General features: G+C 43.9%; 1 protein-coding gene across 1 annotated transcript; it reads right to left on the bottom strand.

The window, feature by feature from the left end:
• Nucleotides 1-451: 451 nt before the first annotated feature.
• Nucleotides 452-20,521, bottom strand: LOC307266055 (A disintegrin and metalloproteinase with thrombospondin motifs 12-like). The gene is made up of 24 exons (XM_080047953.1): nt 19,959-20,521; nt 19,379-19,743; nt 12,763-12,940; nt 12,397-12,596; nt 12,208-12,291; nt 11,344-11,468; nt 11,008-11,157; nt 10,065-10,208; nt 9,190-9,334; nt 9,004-9,096; nt 8,681-8,826; nt 8,373-8,542; nt 7,792-7,925; nt 7,455-7,575; nt 6,135-6,379; nt 5,749-5,890; nt 5,516-5,642; nt 4,988-5,198; nt 3,610-4,860; nt 2,778-2,930; nt 2,389-2,565; nt 1,748-1,894; nt 1,472-1,625; nt 452-1,261 (listed from the first exon to the last, which is right to left on the bottom strand). Exons 1-24 carry the CDS (start codon nt 20,074-20,076, stop codon nt 1,146-1,148), a joined length of 4,896 nt encoding a protein of 1,631 aa, XP_079904079.1. The 5' UTR covers nt 20,077-20,521; the 3' UTR covers nt 452-1,145.
• Between the last annotated feature and the right edge of the window lie 115 nt (nt 20,522-20,636).

Genomic DNA, 20,636 nt, shown 5'->3' with positions numbered 1-20,636 from the left:
TTTCAGGCATTTCCTGATTTTGAGCTCTATCATTTATTTCCATTCCTCTACACACAATGATGTAACAGAATGAGAGATGTGCTTCTGTAATACAACGGGATGGTTTGCTTCGTCATGATAACACATTATCACACACACACACACACACACACACACACACACACACACACACACACACACACACACACACACACACTCTGTTGGGTTTAAGGACATGGTGCTCCACATTGACACTATATTGTGTTACTCCATTCCATTACTGCTGACTAACTCTCGGTCACTCGCTTGAATGATAGCAGAAGGGTGCATGGAGCAGGGCAGCGTCCGTCCGTGTCAAGTTATCTGGCAAAGAGGACCCTGGGAAATCTGGGCCAGCTGAACCCGATCCTTGAAAGCAGAGCCTGCTGCTACAAATTCTGGTGTTAGCGATCAAGCACACTTACAAAAAATATTCAAAGAAAACGTTTATTTAATGTCTCAGTTACAAAGCAGTTTCGTCACAAACATGTTTCATTGTCACATTTATCGATGGAGACGTGAAGTACAAATAAGTCAAGTTGATGTACCATTTGCATGACAACAGTATTACCTGTACAACATCGTACAAACACAACTTTATAGGGACCCGAGAGGGATGACCTGCAACACCTCTTTCTCATTGGTCAATCGCACACCAAAGGCGGACCACCACAGGTTTGATTTAATTAATCGCTGATGATTGTTATAGAAATGACTGAAGCAGGAACTTGTACCCAAAATAATGTAAACACATAATCAGATCATCAATACTATTAACAATTTAATAAAGAGGTCACAAAAATCTTTATTTACATTCTGTTTCCACCAGTGAAATCAAATATAACTGGTAACTCTACCGTAGAGCTGTGAATGATGTCAGCACGTTGATTACAAAAGCATCCGTGGGTGAGAAAGATGTGAACTAGGTAATCATTTTTGCACCTTGTGTTATAATGTTATTTATCACAGCTGTGTACGAGCACCTATTGTACTGGCATGAGTTTTGGTATCGTTTGAATTGTGCATCTTGATTTTTTTGAGGATGTAATTTTCCTTAGGATACAGTACAGTAAGGATTACTGTTGGTGGGATGTGTCCATTGTAACAGCTGGGTGTGTAACCCCTGGCTACGACCCACAGGTGACACAACACTGTCTATGGACTGACCTGAGAGAGCAGCGACCCAACAGCTTCAGCTTGTCACAGAAGCGAGAGGACATGGTGTTCTTCCTGCAAACTGGAACTGCAAAAAAGACAAATACAGATATGTTAAAGTCAACTTTATTTAGTGGGATTTTAACCAAGAGGTTTGTTATAAAAAAACAAAAAACATACTGTAAAAGTCATGGTAATTGCACGTGTATTGATCCCAAATCTCATCTTGAAAATATTCCACAAAGCCAGGCCAAAAGATTGAGCCACAGAACAGACGGATTGAGTGTTGCATACGAACCTGTGTTGGTCTTGCATTCCTGAATATTGCACTTCCTGAGTATTTCTGGTTTGGAAATCTTCTCACAGAGGCTGTTTGGCATGACAGCCCAATCCAGCTCACTCACACAGTTAACGTCACGCAGCTGCTGACCCCCGCCACAACTTGTAGAGCACTGCAAAGTCACACGCACGCACACACACAAAGCGATATTATTAGTCCACTTGTTTGACTGTTACAACTGCCAGCATCATTACGCGCCCTCAGTGCCTCTATGAAATCTCTTGTATGACTGACCTCCTCCCAGTCCTCCTCCTTCCATTGAGTGCAGGGCTTTAGACTGCACGTCTCTGTGCTGTTTGGCCTCAGTGTGTTGCTACAGCGATGAGGTGCTGGGCAGTACACCAGCCGCTCCCTGACACCTTCACCACAGCTGCCCGAGCACTGAGGAACACACAAGGGTTTAAGCGAGGTACCCTTAAGCCCATTTTTATTTTTTTCCTGAGATCCAACTCTGCATCTTTGCGACTACACTGGTGAAATATCCTCAGCAATAATTGTGGCCCTCGGTGGAAATGGTTAAACAAAAATGTGATATCAAAACCTTGGCAAATAAACCAAAAAACAGTAAAATTCTTTAGGTTTGCGAGAAAATAAACAGAAACATGTAAGCAGTTCTTTAAAGCTATAAAATAAAATGTCAAAAGTGGAATCTGTAGATGTTTTGCCTGATGTATTTAAGATTGAGGTTACATTTGGTAAATGTTAGCTGCTTTTAGTTGTTGTCGAATGTTTTTAATGTTTTTGTTTAACTTTCATTTGTGTGTATGTGTGACTGTACTGCTGCTTGTCTTGGCTAGGGCACTCTCAATGGGTTTTTTTCCTGGCTAAATAAAAGGTTAAATAATATAAACAATAAAAGTGTATATTGCTCTTACCGGTCCCCAGGGTGACAAACTCCAACTGGTACAGGGCTTGTGGGGGCAGGTCAAGGAGCTGAGGGGTCTGCTGGACGCAGCTTGACAGTGGAAAGGTCTGAGAGGACGTTTATTCTGAGATTCCACACACTGAACATCGCGGTACCTCCTTCCAACCAACACACAGCTATCTGGACACTGCGGAGAATAACACAGGGCAACAGAAAAAAGATATATAAAATAAATATATATAATATATAGGGGTGAAGAAATATGACAAGTGAGAATTTGCAACACAAGAAAAAACTTTTGGTCGTCTGGAAAAGTAACAGGTAATAGGCTAAGTGGAATTGTGATTAAGTATTAAGTGGAACAGCCTAAGTGACAGGAGGAAGTCTAACATGACTCGCCTTGCTCCAGCTGCCACTCTGCCAGATAGCACAGGGCTGCAGGTGACACGTACGCGCAGGCTCCGGTCTCTTCATACTGACACAGTCCTCCTCCTTCTGGGAGCTGCACTCGACTGTCCGCCATATTGCTCCGATCCCACACGTTGTTGAACACTGGGGGAGGCATTTTCTAATTACATATTTGATTTGGTGATGATTTCCTACGACAAAGAAACCATAGTAGAAAACTTTTCACTATTACATGTGTGGCTATCTTATCCACCACTGAAAGATTTGTTGCATCTGAACCATGGTATTCAGTTGCAAGCAGGGACGGTTTTGAAAACTCTCGCTTTGGGTGATTTCAAAGATGCTCCATCATTAAAGTCAGCTGAGATATATGCCACTTTTCCCAACATACACATCTGCTTATTGTTTGTCTTATGTGTTTTCAGGTAACGTCATTCTTTTTACTCGAAATTGACACTCTAAACCTCAAATTTGAAGCATCTGAGAAGATTTTTCAATCCTCACTATCAAGTCATTCTCCATGCAAGAAAAACGTATTAAAAGTTTAAAACTTAAAAATATAAAAATAACAACATGTCCGCTGTGATGGTTCGCACAAGTTTCAAGTCAACACAGGTCAAAATGAAGCCTTCAAAGCCACAGCGATCATGGCGTGCCCTGGATGGGAAGAAAACAATCTTTAAAAGTTATGGTATGACTTGGAAAATAACCAGCATTAACGTCAAATCCATAGTTAAAGGGCTTACACATGCAACTTCACTGGTATGTTGCTTTAGTTAAGAGAGAAGGATATCATGGTCAAACAAATGTTGTCTGTGCCCACCTCGCTCCAGTTTCCCACGGCCCAAAACATATCCTTGCTGACTGGCTCTCTGGCCGACAGGTTGCCTTGTTCACTGGCAGAGCTGCTCACGGGACTCTGTGGTTGCTGCTTGTTTTGGTTCTTGGAACGACTGCCTTTGGTCGAGGTAGAAGGCTTTTTAGAACGCGTGGTAGAAGTGTTTTTCTTTGGTGTCACAGCAGGCTTCTTTTGTTTAATAATCTTAACTGTGGTCCGGGGAGATCCTGCGCTTGTGGATTGTTTTCTTGCCGTTGTGGAGGGAGCGTGTGTTGTGCGTACGCCAGCTTTGGAAGGGACTGAGCGGCCCCTGTGCATGGAAGGAGTGGTGAGGGAAACCCTGTGCGTCCAGTGGCTGTATGGGTTGATACGAGAGGTGGTGGTATGGGGGCTGAAGAAGGGATCAAAGTGGCGAGTGGTCTTTGCCCACGTTTCAGTGCTGGTGTGTGGGGTGGAGTACGTGGTGGGGATGGTGGTTGTTGGCTCTTTGGTTGTGTGCACGATAGGGGGACTTTGTGTCTGTAAAGTGGGAGTGATGAATGCAGGTGTGGTTGATTTCAGAGGAGTTTTGAGCGTTGAAGACCTTGTGGTAACATCCAGGTCAATAATCCCCTCCTCACCCATTGTCCTATCCTCGACAACATAATCATACCCTGGAGTATACATCACCACATTTGGCGTACTTCCCTCCTCCTCCTCCTCCTCCTCCTTCTCCACCTCATCCACCTTTTCCTCATCCACACCATCTTTTTGTCTTTGGTCTTTTTTATCAGTAGAATTGGCTTTGGATGTAAAAACTTTCCCTCTCGTATCCTCGTTTTCCCTCGCTTTAACACGGAACTCATCCCCATCTGTGACTAAGGTCTCTGGGCTTGTGGTTTGGAGGGTTGAAAGGGATGTGGTGGCAGGGATTAAAGCGGTTGTAGTTTCTTTGGTGGTTGTTTTCTTCCTCACAGTGACAGCAGCTGTGGGCGCAGCTGTGGCCGCGGTGCTCGCAGGAGCCCAGGTGCTATTGCCAGGCTGCGTGGTGCTGGGCTGGCTCATAGGTGGTGGGTACATGCGGCGGTAATTAGGAGGAAGGGGACCGGGCCGTCTGCGATGGCTGGAGTTGGGGCAGCTCTGCAGGGCACACAGTGATCTGGATCGAGGTTTGGTTGAGAGGTCGCAGCCCTTCTTGGAGGGCAGGGCACACGTGACTGTACGTGAGCGGACACCACCTCCACACGAGACAGGGCACTGCGAAGAAGATAGGAAAAAACAAAAACTTCATTCATTCACTTATTCAGGTCAAAAAGAAGTAAGAGAAATAAAATCAAGAAAACAGAATGACAAAATCAAACTAAAATTGAAAACAGATGTACACCTCTTCCCAATCGCTCACAGCCCATTCCTGTCCACAGGGTACATCTCTGCTGCAGGGCACCACAGGTTTAGGTTTAAGGAGATGCTTGCACTCGACAGGGTGGAGCACCCTCTCCTCTCCTGACACCGTGCGAACACACAGCACTGTTCGCTTCCGTATCCCTTCTGATCCGCACGTGGCCGAACACTGCTGCCAGCCACCCACCCACCACCTGAGGAAGAGGGGATGGACAGGAAGAGAGCGTGAAGAGAACTAGAGAGTGCTGACAGAGGTGATTTAATGGCGTTCTAAAATTAAATGGGGAGCACATGGTAAGCAGACGGCGTTGTCATCCTTTGCTTACAAGGAACATGGCAGGGCATATTTTGTAAATGTGTGATACAAGCAATACTTTGCCTTGAGAAAAACATGTTTTACTACAAAACTTTTGTCATTAAAATATTTTTTTAATACATTAATAGTTAGTTAGTTAGTTCTTAATAGTTCGGTGACAGAAAAACAAGTAGAGAGCATTTTAGAGAAAAGGACCTTGCAGGACAATCCATCGTCTTGCATTTCCGGTGTCTGTCCTCTGGACGGCCCTCTGGGTCACACAGAGACTCATCCACGACGCCCATGTCCATTTCAAAACAGCGCACAGGCTGGTACTGCTCACCTGGAAGTCACAAAAGCAGATGGCCAAGTCAGGTTCAACTTAAATGTCACTGACGTCCTCCTCCGACCTCACATTCATAGAATAACATTTTTTTTGCAACACCAACCTAAGCCACATGTGGTGCTGCAGTCTGTCCACGCCCCGTGTCTCCACCTGTAAATGGGCTCCAAGACCTCGTTTCCTGTCCCTTTGGTCTTCTTGATGGTGTACTCGTACTTTAAACCAGGGTTTCTTTCCTGAAATAGCAACTGGACAACCACATGAATTGTTATGCATTATTGCCAAGACCATCAACTTTTTGACATTTATAATTCACCTTATTTTCCCGTTTTCATCCATTTCTTATTCCAGGGTCAGGTGACTTTGAAATATACTTACTTTTTTATCTTGAAACGATAGGCTGGTTTAGAAAATACAAATTTTGCACATTCTAATTGGTTGGTTATCCTTGAATTTGGTCCCTTTTCCCTTTGTTGGGCGTACTGTACATACCTGGAGCATCAGGGGCTGTTTGGTTGGTCCAGGTGCGGTGAGGTTCTCCAGTTTCCCGCTGCGTTCGTAGTAGAAGGTGGTGCCTCCGGCCTCGTACTCTCCGTTCCACTGGATGATGTAGTTGCCGTTGAGGAAGTAGTCGTCTGATAAGTCGCTCCGCAGTGCCAGGAAGTTATCTGCCTCCTCCACTTCCTTTATCAGGATGTCCCGCGCCCCCTCAGGTATCACACCCACGTCCACGTACCCTGGGAGAGAGTCGGGACGGGAGTCATAGTTAAAGCAAAAAGGTAATGGATGGCCCACCATGGCTGCTGCTATACGCTCACATCCCAGACTACCAGACAGTTTCTCCCCTCTGATCTTTAATAGAGGGTGGGCTCGCTCTGTGGGGGTGGTTGGCATGTATGTGTGTGTGTGTGTGAGCGTACGTGTGCGTCTATTCGGCGTGGGGGGCACTGCCCTGTCTCTGTTTTTTATTGTGTGTGGATGGGGGGAGGGGGTTGGGGGGGCTGGATGGGGGAGGACGTAAGCGGCTATGAGTAGGTCTCTGGGGAGTTTAATTATGTTTGTGGGAAGGTGTGTGTGTTTCTGTGTTTGTGCATAGGAGAGAGGGGGGGGGGGGTTGCTCTCGGGCCTGGGCCTTTTGAAGTCTTACACATCTGGGCCGGTTATCTGGAAAGGACGCCGTGCGGGGCAAACGCACACACACACACACACAGAGAGAGAGAGAGGGAAAGAAGGAGGGATTGCTTTATTGTTTTAGTCCCTCTTTCTCAATTAATCTGACTTTGCCATGTGTTGATTCTATAATTTGAGTTATAGTTTTTCCAAGCTCATAAATTCAGACGAAGACATGTATCTCTTTAGACAAATACAAACACGGGCCTGCAGACACACACACACACACACACACACACACACACACACACACACACACACACACACACACACATACAAATATACACAAACACACATTGCACCAGTCAAGTGCAGCGGGACAAACAGCTGCACTGCAAGGACAAGAAGGCTGCCATGACAACAAAGAAACAACACAATGGCGTCATGCTAATGAACTGTCCTGAAATGACTTTCTGCCTGAAGACACTAGACAGTGCACTTTTTCACACCCTTCATGTGGGTTATTAGTGTCTTGTCTGTTTTGCATTTTTTTCAACAATTTCATATTAGTATGAATGCTTATAATAATGATAATAATAATAAATGTTATTTATATAGCGCTCTTCTCTCACTCAGAGCGCTTATGTCAAGATCATTCAATTTTGTTTCCTGCCGCTCAAATATTCTCAGTGTAGCACTCACCAAAGCCTTCTTGTTCATCGTAAGACTTATGGACGGTCTCACAGCTTGTGCCATCGCCCAAGCAGACTCCACAACGATCCTCCACTGCATTTGAGTCAATGCCATTGTCACAGCCTACCTCCTACGGCAGAAAAACACACACACACACACACACACACACACACAAACACATGAAAATACAGTCACAGACATGGGGGCACATAAATTGATAAATTGGCAGAGACAAACTGGTCCCTCCATTATACTGTCGTTACACTGCAGCTTGTCTCACATCCTGCTCCACTCTAAACCCCCTCCCGTCCCAGTCTCCTATAGTCTCTTACCAAAGCCACAATACCTTGCACACTCCATTGACGCAGATGTTTCTGGACTTGTTGTTCATGAAGCATGGCGTCCCGTCCGTCACGGTGTCAAGCATCTTCTCCGAAAAATACTCCACAACTGGACGACAGTGCAGCTCACAGGGATACGCTGAGGACGGTTTAGGGTTGGCCGAAAATAAAAAGATTCATTTAGTTTCATTGCAATGAAATGAGTTTTAATCCAGCCCAGAGAAAATGTCAAGCCAAACTATTGGGGATAGATGATGAAGCACATTGTTAATTGATGACGAGTACATTTTTGGAGGGGATTTTTTCTAACAAAAAAAGGATCTCATAAGCTCAATTAAATACATTAATTATGTATTAACAGTGAATTGAAAGTGGGCAATGGCACATAAGAAATGCAATGTGCAGTACTGAAGGACTGCGTTTCCCTGCTTGTGCTAAGCTGCAAGGGGTAGCTGCCTCAATGAAGTCTTTCCAGTGTAAATGCTGCCCCCTTTTGGCTAACAAGTACAATCGCAGCTCCAGAATTTCTGTGATATAAAAAGGGGAGTAAGTATGGAATTGCATTTTTGAGGTTTTGATCACTTACATGGGTTAGCCACAGGAATCCACTGGTAGAGCTCATTGTGGTAGGCCACCGTATCAAACTCACTGCACAGCATTTCTCGAAAGGTTGGGCTATTCTTCAGACAGGGTTTGGTGTTACAGGTCCGATAACGCTTCCTTTCCCCAACGCAGTACTTGCCCCCGAACTCTGGTCTGTGGAAATAAGTACCACGTTTAAAAATTAACCAATGTTTAATCTAAGAATGTCATTTGTTGTAGAAGACATCCTGATGAAAGGATTCATTGAGTGTGTTAGATGGTGTGTGAGACAGATCTAGAATCAGATCTTACTTAGGGTGGTTACATTCCCTGTCCGCCGACTGAACTCCAGTTCCACAGGTCCTGGAGCAGTAGGACCAGGTACTCCACTGTCCCCAGCCTCCGTTCACCGTCTCTGGGAGTTTACCTACGATCACGCACTCTCCTGAGATACACCACTGGAGGAAACAAAGCTGGTAAGATCACTCAAATACTCACTAGTAATATGACACATGTAATAATCAATGCTCTGAGAGCTAATACCTCCCTCATATCTGTAAAGCTTACCATCTCCAACCCCCGGACTAATGTAATTCAAATGCTAACAAGACAAAGCAACATATATTGTAACCAACCTTCTCCGGTCCACAGCGGGTGCCATCTATAGGTGAGTCCAGTTTGGAGCGACAGGAGCCATTCACTGAACACCAAAGAATCTGGCAAACGTTCTGAGAGAAAGATGGAATCCAAAAACATTGAGAAAAATAAAAAATATTTGTGAGATTCAGTGTAAGGTTGGTGCTTTGGTGCCCAATACTCACATCAACCTCATGGCAGAAGGTGGCATTTGGGCCATACTGGAGCTGGCACTGGTGGTGTGTGGTGTATCGGACACCAAGGCGAGCCAGCGGGGTGGTGAGGTCCCTTTTGGAGGGACGATCGTCCAGACAAAAACCCCAGCCGCGACTAAGATATATAAACAAAGATATGATATTAATTTGTGAACTTTTGAAAGACATTAAGGGAAATGGGGACAACACAGGTGGTGTTTGAAATAGATACTTGACAGAAGGTCAACATAATAAGACTTCTGCAGGGAGAGAAATCCTTGCCTGTAGCTACTAGCATGCTTTCGCACATTGAACAAACATTTCTTCAATGATAGAAACGTGTGCCATCCTGTGAACATGGCAGTGGAAATACCCATTGCTTGTTTCAACACTGAATTTTGCAGTCTCCTAGCCAAAACAGGGTGATTCTAAATTCTAAATTCTACTGGTAAAACATGCTGATTCGGCAAACACATAAACTCTGGCTTCATCATTGACTCGGTTTGCAACAGAATATAATGAGAGTCCAATCAAAACATTTCCAAATAAGTGTGAGCGCCCTTCTGTCATTTTCTGGAGTTTCTGTGCTTGCCTTTAAAAACTGAATTCGTAATTATAACTAAGTTTTGTTCCCCCACACACACCACACCCAAACCCCAGCTGTCTTTTTGGATCATTTTCACCAAATCTGCACAAGCTAATCCAGGAAGAGTCATTGGTAGTTTTGAAATGACTCCTGTTTTCAAACAGTTTTCACTCAAGCTGTGTGTTCCCCATAGAGAACAAATAGCCTGAACACTGACTAAACCATGATGATACTTTTTGGTATACTGGCTTCAGAAGAAAAAGTATAAATGGAGGCTTACTCGAGGAAGCGCGTGATGTATTCTTTGGAGCAGGAAGACCAAGTGAGAGGCGAGCTGTCATACATTAGCTGTCTGGACATGATGAACGGATGCCTTCCTTCCAGTTCACAGTCATTCCCTTGACCGTCATGATGAATTCCAAAGCTGTGCTCAAAACAAAACCAACATGACTTCATTTTGACATGTTATCACAACACAGAGAAACGTCTGACAAGAATAGATGGCCTCCATGCTCTGGCTGCTGCTCTTGCGTCTGCAAAAAGCTGATTGTGCATCTAAAACAAACATATTACTAATCTTAAAAGAATTACACAGCAATGTCTCACAATCCCTATATCCATGCAAGTAATACATCTTGTTTCCATATTTGAAATCCGTAATTTGATGACTTTTGTTTGTTTGTGCATTGTCTTATATCATTTAACATCAGTACGAAGCAGTAAAGTATAGGGCGCTGTTAAGATTGAAGTGTAGGTTAAATGGAGCCTATAGAAAGTTCCATCAGGAAAAATACTTAATTGATTTGCTTGTTTTTCTTCGTTGATTATTTTATATATATATAAGCCATATGCCTCCTGGCTCCTTCATATATGTCTCTGCTACCCTCTGAGTCTGTACCAACTCTCATTTCATCTTAAAGACGTTATGTTAGTAATCTGGCGCCTTCTGATTGAACTGACACTGAAGCTGCAACTCAACAATGCTCAGGAGGAGAAAAATAGGATTAAAGAATCATGTGTCTGAGTCATCCAAAATGACGTCTTTGTCACCTTAACAGTTACTAACAGAGCTACACCCATGATGCCACATCAATCTTCTCGGGTATCTGCCTTTTTATGTCTGGTTACTAGATACTAGATAATAGTTTATCAGGGTTTCACAACCATTAAAAATCACACACACACAAACACACACACACACACACACACAAACACACACACACCTGTGGCCCATTTCATGAGCGACAGTGAAAGCGACAGGTAGTCCTGAATCCTCATTGATGTTGCAGCTGCGGTGCGGTTGACACATCCCAGAGAGATGAGACAGACCCAGCGTCTCACAGGGCTGGTTCATCCCAGCACAGATGTCTTTCCTGGGGAGCGAGTGATGGGGGACAATAGCAAATGATATGTGTGTGCATGCCATTTCTTTACCTTATTCTCACCATAAGAGTGTCTAGCATCAGAGCAAATCATTTATCCATATCATTGAAGTTATCTTTTGGAATGTGCTGGCCTATAAACGCATATACAGGTATGTAAATGTTTTAATCACTTGCCTGGTGACCAACACAGCCACGTCATGATGAGCCGGGTGTGTATCACTCTGGGGATTGAGGTTTTTCTGCCAAGCACAGAAACTGCCCAGAGTGGTGTCTGCATGGTGAACGATCTTCAACCCTTCCTGCAAAAAAACAACAACGGAAGAATGAGATATAACCTGAACCCACTGCCCTCTGGGGACAAATACAATTGAAATTGAACATTCAGCACATATTTGGCATTGTTTATATTCTTTTGTTACATTCTTTCATTTGAGGAAATGGCTTGAGATTATTTTTCTACCCTGGAGGTAACAGTTACAAAAACCTGTAAAGGTAGGTATGCGTCTAAGAGTGAGCACAATTCCAGCAGGGCCACAAAATACATGACATGTCTTTAGTGTAACCAGTTCACCTTTTCTTTAAACAAAGCTGTTTTATTATTGATTTTACAGTGATGTTATGAGTATTGTTCAATGGAATCATGACAAGACATTTTATTGGGACAAACAAGATTTAGATTGCTTTTGTTGGTGCGTCTAACAGTTTCTTGTTAGACTTTGTTTGAATTTGCTTTCCAGTTTGTAACCCGTGCAGCTATGAATGGAAGGCTGATGTAAACCAAGGTGAGTTCATAATGTTTAATGGGGCTTGAATCTTCAGCTGGATTCCCATTGTGCAAGGCGCTCGAACCACAGCCAAATGTAGGAGAGTCTCCTAATTTACATCGACTCCTACCCCAGAGAGGAATGCTCTACAGATGTGCGTGCCTTTTCACTCCGACTATACACTCTTTGGTTCCAACCGAAACATACGCCTTGCCAAGATAAAAAAAAATCACATTAACGTATCTGGAGAAATCTCTTGTTAGGAAAGCGTTACCTCATCTCCCTGCAGCAGAATAAGGCGGACCAAGATGACGTGGATGGCATTACCAATACTGGCATCGTGAAAGATCCCAGCCACCTGTCAATATGGAAATATTTCACTACTATAAGATGTTTGCCAAACATTGCATGGATTATAGAAATGTGTAAAAACTCAAGAGAAGTTCATTCTAAATCTCCTCACCATGTTCATGATGGTGAAGATGTAGGACTCCACATTGTCACTGCCGTGGTATTCTATGAGTTTGGAGTCGGCCACCACCATGGTCTCCACCCAGCGCTCCCTGCTCACCGAGCGCTGAGAGCGGGACTGAGTGGACTGCTGCTGCTCCCTCTCCCATGCCTCCCTCTCCCTCTCCACCTGCACAGAGTCACTAGGAGCATCTAAAGTGTGGATAATGGAAGACAGCGCTTGCATCAAATTGACTTGCTTATCCTTGCTTGCTTGACACAGATACTACTCACTTGTGCACAATAACGCAAACACATCTGCAGTAGCATTACGCATGCACACACAAAGATTCGGACACATACACACACACACACACACCTTGAACTCCACAGGGGCTGGGCGTCTCCTTGGACTCGACACTGCGTTTTTTTCTCTGACTCTCTGGAGCAACCCGTGGATAGACAACGTGGGGCTCTGGAGTCCCTGCAGCATCTTCAGGAGACTTCTGGACAGGTTCAATAAAAAAGTGTCCCTCGGGCAGGGAGAAGAAGCCTCTCTGAAAAAGGTTCAAATGAAACATAAAAAATTACATCGATGAATATGCTTTGAGGAGTCTTAAAAATGAGGGCAATTTATCAGGGTCATGGCGTCCTACTTAGTCACAGCTCCAAAAAGTAATTAAGCCTCAAAAGATTATTTTTATTATCCCAAAATCTGCCTAATGCAGCTTTAGATCTCTTTGCATGCATTCTCAGACTGTGACTAAAACAGAAAAGAAGCAGCCTAGTAACAAGCACTTTTTTGGTATACAACATTCATCAGTGCAACAACAAATGACCATAAATTGTAGTGTTTCAACAATTCCCACATTTGAAAGGTGAGAGGTTGCACTTTCTCTTGCAAAGGGCCAATTCCTCAGTAATTTCCACTGGGGTTGGAATCCATCATTACTAGTCAAGTGAATGATTATGAACCTTTCTCCTTCCCCGAGGCACATTCTCTGTCTGCTGCTGCAGCAGCACAGAAACCTTTCCTCAAGTATGCCCTGCATGTTCTTACTGGCGTAGGCTATTGACTCACTTGATCGGTGAGGTCTGCTCGTGAACACACACATAGACAAGAGCATAGACACACACAGCTACATGAAAACATACATGCATGCCATCAGACAAAGTAGGCTTCTGTCAAACCTCTAACTTTTCCTTAAAACACACGCATTATGATTGTTTCACCTCCAGGTCATTGTTTGCAAGCTTTATTCATTAGGGTGATTGTGTGTGTGTGTGTGGGTGTGTGTGTGTGTGGGGGGGGGGTGTTGTGTCAAGTTGAGTCCAAACAAGCCCAGACTGTTCCGAGATGAACCCCTCCCTTTCCCTCTAAACCAACTTGCAACAGACAGAATGCCAAACAAATGGAAGAGCAACCGAGTAAAATTATTTTAGATTTTTTATTAAAGATGGCTGCTAGCATGTGCTGACTGATGGTGCGTGCATGTAATAGAAGCGAGTAAAAATAGACTGCAGATTGCCTCGTGATGAGGTACTGTATTTATAGGCGATTATGTAAGAATACAGATTAATAATGGTAATGACAATGGTGAAGCAGATTAAACTTTGATTTAGTACTGTTTGGGAAACACAGGCTTTTCCGGTCTGCCTGCCGTTAATCGTTCCGTCTAAGTTGGCGGGGATTTGGACCCAAGCAAAGTCATTAATAATAACTATATTAAAAAACGCATTATTTTTCGCTGATGGTCTCATTTGCTGTTAAAGGTAATTTATGATCATCAGAGGGAAAATGTGATTTTTTAATAAATATGTAAAAGTTCCTCATAGTATCTTTAACATGCACATGTATGTATGAACAATTGTAAGATATGATTGTTGCATCTGATTCTTGGACCTCCTCTCTATGTTCGAGGAGCCAAAGGCAGATGTCACAAATTGGGTCATGCAGCATGCTTACAGTTTGGCCACTTGTGGTTCCAAGGGGTCTACCCCGCTGTTAGTTGCAGTTCAGCACTGTTCACCTTTCTGGGTCGTCCTGACAGCTTTTACATCGTGTTTCTTGCAGTTTCTTGGGACATGTGTTTCTACATGAGTTCTGTTCGGGTATCCCATTTCCCATTCAGGGGGTTCAAAAGGCAAATTCAGAGTAGCACTCCCTTTGGAATGATCGTATTACTCCACCTGCTAAACCAGACCTTGTAAAATAAAATAGTGTCCACAAACTAGAACAGAAAAATTGTAGGAAATGACCAATCTGTTTTTCCATGTGAAACCACCAGAAGAACAGCAACAATAACGCAGCAAATGACAAACAACACTGTTCTGTATATATGTGAGTTTTTCCTCTTCCAAACTCAGATTACATAAAGTGTTAAGGGAGGGTTTTTCCACTGACTCAGAGCGTGGCCTTCTACCAGGGGTCTCTGAGTTGTGGTGGACTCATCCACAGAGCACGCAGGCTGATATGTCTAGTCAGCTGGGAACGCTTCCCAAAGGAAACACTCAGCTGATTTCCCTGCTGTACTATGTCTCATCCCATTTGACAGGATTTATATTTTTTCAGATGAAGATTTGTTTTTGCATGTGCGCCAAACATATCACTGCAAGACACACAACAGATACAACAATGCATGCGGTCAAAAGAGGAGAAGAAGGTTTCGGTGAATTCTTTGGTATTCTCTGTTATCATGCCTCTCCCTGTTGCCTCTTATATATTGTCCTGAGAGCTAAACCTCCAAGCGAGTCCTTGTAGAAAAAAGCAGGTGGAGGAAATCAACCAGGCAGGAATGCTACAGAGAGGCCCATCCAAACATTCAGACCATTGCGCTGCATGAATCAGTATGCACGAATGTATTCCTACTGTGTGCAAGACAGCCGGCAAGGCTTTGCATGTACAGTGTTGTTAAGGTGTTACTGGTGATCCTTAAATGACCATGTACAGATACTGTGTGTTGTCCGCGTTCAACAAACAAAAGCTAATTAAAGGGATCGCATTTAGAACTTTGTTTTTCATTTGAACAAAAAAATAGAACATGAGATATTTCTTGAACAGTTTCGGCTTGAATGCTGAATGCTGTGGCAGCTGAAACAACCTCGGACTGGACTGGAGTTCACTTTGTAACTTTGGCCACCTCTTCTCCCTCTGCCACCTCCTCCTCCTCTGCTCACTATTAATCCCACTCCTCTGACCTAGAGGAAGCGTGTTTGGGTGTGAGGTGCCAGAGCCAGGGGAGGTTACCATAACACAGATCTGTGCTCTAAATACATGGGCCATGTGGAACTGCTTTACTTCTGTTTCCTGCTTCTGTGGGTTTTGTAGTGCCGGCCAACTGGGTCTGGAATAAAGTCTCTGCTGTTAAGCCGCCTTTGGCCACAGCAGTTATTAGTGGGACATGAGGAGAGGCGGGCTGCACGGTGATCGTTACTGCAATATGATTAACCACAACAATTTCCTAACCAAACAAACTTGCATTTATTCTTAGTTTTTCTTGATTAATACGGCTTTCATTACACTTGTTATTTTTTTATACTTCACAAGATAATTCTTCCCTTGAGCTCATTTCTTCCTCTGAGGTCAAAAACATTATCGTATTTCACAGTGAGGGGGAAAAGCATCTAAGGGAAGAAAATACTCATATATTAGGTCTGAACTTGCATGCATGTTCTTGTTTGGTGTTGTGCCTAGGGGATTACTAAAGACTTCACTGAGCCAGCGTCGGCTTAAGTTGATTTGAAGGGTTTCCCATGGAAACAAAAAAAAGACAGTGACAGCACTGAACCTCAACCAATTACTCTGGAGAAGATATGGTTTCACATGTACAGTAAATAGTAGAGGGGAAGGGGAACCTGAACTTTCTAAAGACATAATCACCTGTGAAGTAAATACAGGTCACTTCAGAGCAGCTCTCTCGGTCTGGGTATATGCCACTTTTTTTTCTAAACAAGAACAGGAGTTTAAAATGACATAATGTGAAGGTGTTAACTTAGATATAGAAGGGGACCGTTTTGTTGCGTTTATGGCCCAGGTTTTATCAGCCTGTAGAAACCATCTTGCCTGCCTTCAACTATAGCTGCAGGCAGGTATGCAGCCATTTCCTCAGAAGAACTGTTGTGCAAACATGTTGCGAGATGATTTGCCTCACCATCAAAGGAAAGGCCAATGTATTGGTGAGGCTGCTGGCACAAGCATCACTTTGATCAGCACAAGAGGTGGGCAATTATCACTATAGGAATCCATCTTGAACTTCTTCCCCATGGTTTTGAGAAAGGATAAGATGAATGAGTGCTGAAACGATGAGTCGATTGATCTATTAGTATATCAGCAGAAAAAATTTAATTGTCAACAATCTAGAAAGGTAAAGGTGGAGTCAGCAACGTTTGTTGTGAAAATCTGACTACATTTAGCTACATACCGTTTACTAGGCTTTGTATGAACATTAGGATATTTTATTCAGCGCACACACAGTAAAGACAGTTAGCGGATCGTGAGGAGATATCCACTGATTTGGAGAAAAAGTGATTTTGACAACAATGTTCTCCAGAATCGCTGACGTTACCTTTAAGTCATTGTTTCAGTGATTTGTTCAAGAAAAATACCACACATGTTGTGGTACCGTGGAGCTATTGGAAATTGGGACCAGCCCTCTTCATTATTTTCTGATATTTTATAGACCATATGAAAAGTCAATTATTGATCCTCATATTTCATTTATGCATGATAACTCCAGTCTTTGTGCTACATAAATAATGATAATTATGAACGTGTATCCCTAAGCAGTCCACTTCTATGTGTCTCCAGAGGGTGAATGACCTCCACTGCAGCAGCTGCAGGGTTTCCCTCCCACATCTGGCTGACTCTGGCTGTTTAGTGGTCTCTCTGTGGCTTTAGCTGCTATAAACCCTCTCCCACAGAAAACAGAAAAGCAGTGTAATAGATCACAGTGGTTCCCCTGGTGGGTTGGAGAGATGGGGCAATCCGGAGCGTTCTGGAGTTCTGAAGAAACCCCTCTAATTGCGGTAGGTTGTAGATAGGTGGAATTATAGAGTGACGGAACGCATTTTCCCATTGGTTTTAGTTTTAGCATTGATTTTTTGTTCCCGGTGGTCTGACTAAGATGTAACAAATTGACTGCATTTGCAAGATTTGGCAAGAAGAGGCAGTGTAACCCACACGATCATAACAAGAGAGGCGGGAGGCAAGACCCTGCAGGAGAGGCATTCCTGCTGTGACACAATCAAACAAAAAAGAGAGACATTTTTTCATGTCTTAAAATGACACATCACACCATTTCAGGGCCGGAAAGTTCCTCCTTTTCCACATCCTTTTTGTACTTTTTTTTTTCAAAATAAAGTTGTAAATCAAATGTATCTGTGATGCTTTCAAATATGCTGGAGTGCATTTTGAGCAACTCTTATTTGGTAAATAAAAGTTTTTGAACAAAAAAGAGAAGGTCTGGAGACGCTCGTGGTTAGAGCTTCCCCCCTTGAGGCTTAGTCCTCGCAGCAGACCCGGCTCCAATCCGACCCGAGGTCAGTTCTCTGCATGTCATTCCCCTCTCATGCCCCATTGCATCTCTGTCTCTCTGCACTATAAATAAAGCATTAAAAATGCCAAAAAATTCATCTTGAAAAAAAGAGAAGGTCCCGCACACTGTGTTGGCTTGCAAAAATAGAACTGACTTTATCTCTTGTACAGACAGCATAATTGGATCAAAAAGATGTCTGTCCAATAAATAAAGCCAGTTCTATTTTTGCAAGCCAACATAGTGTGCAGGACCTTCTATTTTTTGTTCAAGCTACTTCTCTCCAACACACCTGTGACCTAAGTCTTTTTATTCATGTGTGTCGTGGTATCCTTTTCCCACTTAAAAAGAGTTTGAAAAACCTGTGAAAATGAATTTCTCCAGGTGTTTCTGCATGGTTCATAGGCTATCTCTTTTATAATCCATATGTTTCATATGTTCAGCTGTCCCTTTGTCTTTTTGCCGCCCAGCGGTCCTCTGTCCTTTGAAGTTGATTTACTTTTTTGAATAGAAACATTAAAGCTGAAGTGAAAGGCAGACAAAAGGCACAAAGTCTGGGAACAAAAAGTATGACCCTATTTCCTGTCTCTACATCTGTCAAACCGTTATGTTCCAGTCTATAAAAATGTGGCAAACTCTATTACTGACAGTGTCACTCAGCGTAGAACAAAGTAACACTGGTGGGGGGTTGCGTAGACTTTGTGCGGGATGTGACTGAATGAATGAGTGAGTGAGGGCCAGAGAGAGAGAGAAGGAGAGAGCACAGAGGGAAAACATCTGAGAGACAAAGAAGACAGAAAGGGTCTCTTGGTTGGCCGAGAAGCAGCAGCCGTCAGCGGGTCTGCAGCACAGTCGTTCTGCAAATAGTGTCAGGAAGCCTTTTGAAGGGCAAACTAACACACAGGGCACTGTCAGATAGAAGGGTTTGCTTAACAACCTATACATGACTGCCTACACCAAATACCAGCTTTCCCAGAGCAATGCCCCTCTTTCCACTGAGTATAGACAAACAAAAAAAATCAGCCTAAAGCAACCAGACTTTTTAAAGAGATATGTCCTTGGAGGTTTAGTCAGTGATTCTGGAGAATGCTTTTTGTCAAAACATTTTTTTTTTCAAAATCAGTGAATATCTCCTCACAATCCACCACCTGCCCGTGTACACCTGTACTCTGTAATGAGCATGTTACTAGCTATGGTGGGGCCCTTTAGTTCACCCTCTATTTACATACCCGTCGACAGTAGTGTGTATTATGGACAGATAGCAGATGGTGAGGAGGAGATACATTTTTGACAGAAAATATTCTCCAGTATTGCTGACCTTTGCAGAGTGCAGATTTAGGGAGAAATATGCTACAGGAAAGCTTAATGTGCATTAGAGGATATAGGCTACAATCTGATGAATGAGTTAAGGTTCGAATTGACCTTTTTGTCCTGCTGTGCTAGTTAGACAATGCGGTTCCTTACCAGTCCTTTACAGGTGCTGATGGCAGCAGTTCCTCGCACACCGGGGGCCTCCACGGTGCCGAGGAGGTGGCAGGAGTTCCCTTCAGAGGGCTGATGATGATGCTCCGTGCTGCTGGCACTGCCGTTCCTCCTCTCCAGGATGTAGCCACTTGAAAGCAGGTTGTTGTTTGCAGTCAGATTGAACAGTAGAGCGCGACCCTGGTGGTTGACCCTGTAGTAAACCTGTCCCTCCGTAGCCGGGGGTCGCAGCTCACGCCTGACTCGCCCACCATTGAAGTGGTGAGAGAGAGAGTGGGAGATGAACGCTCCATCAGCGCTGGATTTCACAGGGTGGACGATGGTCAGACCCGACTCTGACAACTGACCTGCAGAACAGGGTTGAACACAGCACAACAGGTTAGCAATCTTCACGGTTAGGATGCATTGATTATTCTGATTTCCTACTATTCATTTCTTTGTTTTACCTGAATTGCATATTGATACTGATGTGTTTTTAACCAAGCAAACTTTTCTGATCATGCACTCAGTTCAGGCATGCAAAGACATGCAGCTTCACATTAAAGGTGCACACAGCACTGACCTTGCTCTGCAAAGAGGGAGAGGAGTCTGCCGGAGTCGGAGAGCGTTTCGTGGCCGGCTGCCAAGATGAAAACAAAGTGCAGCAGAAAGAGAACCGGGCGCTCCTGCGAACATCGCATATTTCATGTAGCCAAACTCAACGCGCTACGAACGAGTCCTGTGCACCGGGGTTCTAGTGGCGTTATAGGCGACCACTTCGATCCTACGCTGCACTGTCATGTCATGGACAAGCTCAGGAATCTGCCTCTCTACGAAGGGGAACGTGCACCGAGAGAAAGACTAGGAGCCAGATCATGGTTTAAAGAAAAGGGAGAACACTCCGGCCCTGCCAAGGAAGGAGGGGAGGAGGAGTGTTCTTTCTTTGGGCCAGTGTCTACTTTCCTCACAGTCAGGAGCGAGGGGGAGCAGAGCGGGAGCGCGGCTGCTGCTGCTACTGCGAAGGAAGAACATTCAATGATTTGAATACAGCAGCCCGCTTTGACATGTGTCGAGACTTGTCATCCAACCCATGGCTGCACTGCTTTAGCCTATCGCCGCTCCCAAAAACACGTGAACAAATTAAGTGGAGCATAGGCTAATTAAACTCTAATGCACTAATGACTTCAACAAGATGCTTTGTCCACTAACCAAGCTGATCCAACAGTGTCTAATAAATGTAGTAGCCTAGTGCTTCTGTCGA

Source organism: Ammodytes marinus, assembly GCF_949987685.1.
Source record: "Ammodytes marinus genome assembly, chromosome: 2".
Taxonomy (NCBI): domain Eukaryota; kingdom Metazoa; phylum Chordata; class Actinopteri; order Uranoscopiformes; family Ammodytidae; genus Ammodytes; species Ammodytes marinus.
The sequence above is the reverse complement of the archived record's forward strand: the minus strand, read 5'-3'. Positions and strand labels throughout refer to the sequence as shown.

Bases quoted from the DNA above. Each gene is read 5' to 3' on its own strand.
- LOC307266055 (XM_080047953.1), bottom strand. From the start codon at position 20,076: ATGCGATGTTCGCAGGAGCGCCCGGTTCTCTTTCTGCTGCACTTTGTT. The intron at 5,643-5,748 runs GTTGGTGTTGCA...TGTGACTTCCAG, and splicing joins CAGCACCACATGTGGCTTAG to GTGAGCAGTACCAGCCTGTG. The intron at 2,566-2,777 runs GCGAGTCATGTT...TATTCTCCGCAG, and splicing joins AGAGTGGCAGCTGGAGCAAG to TGTCCAGATAGCTGTGTGTT.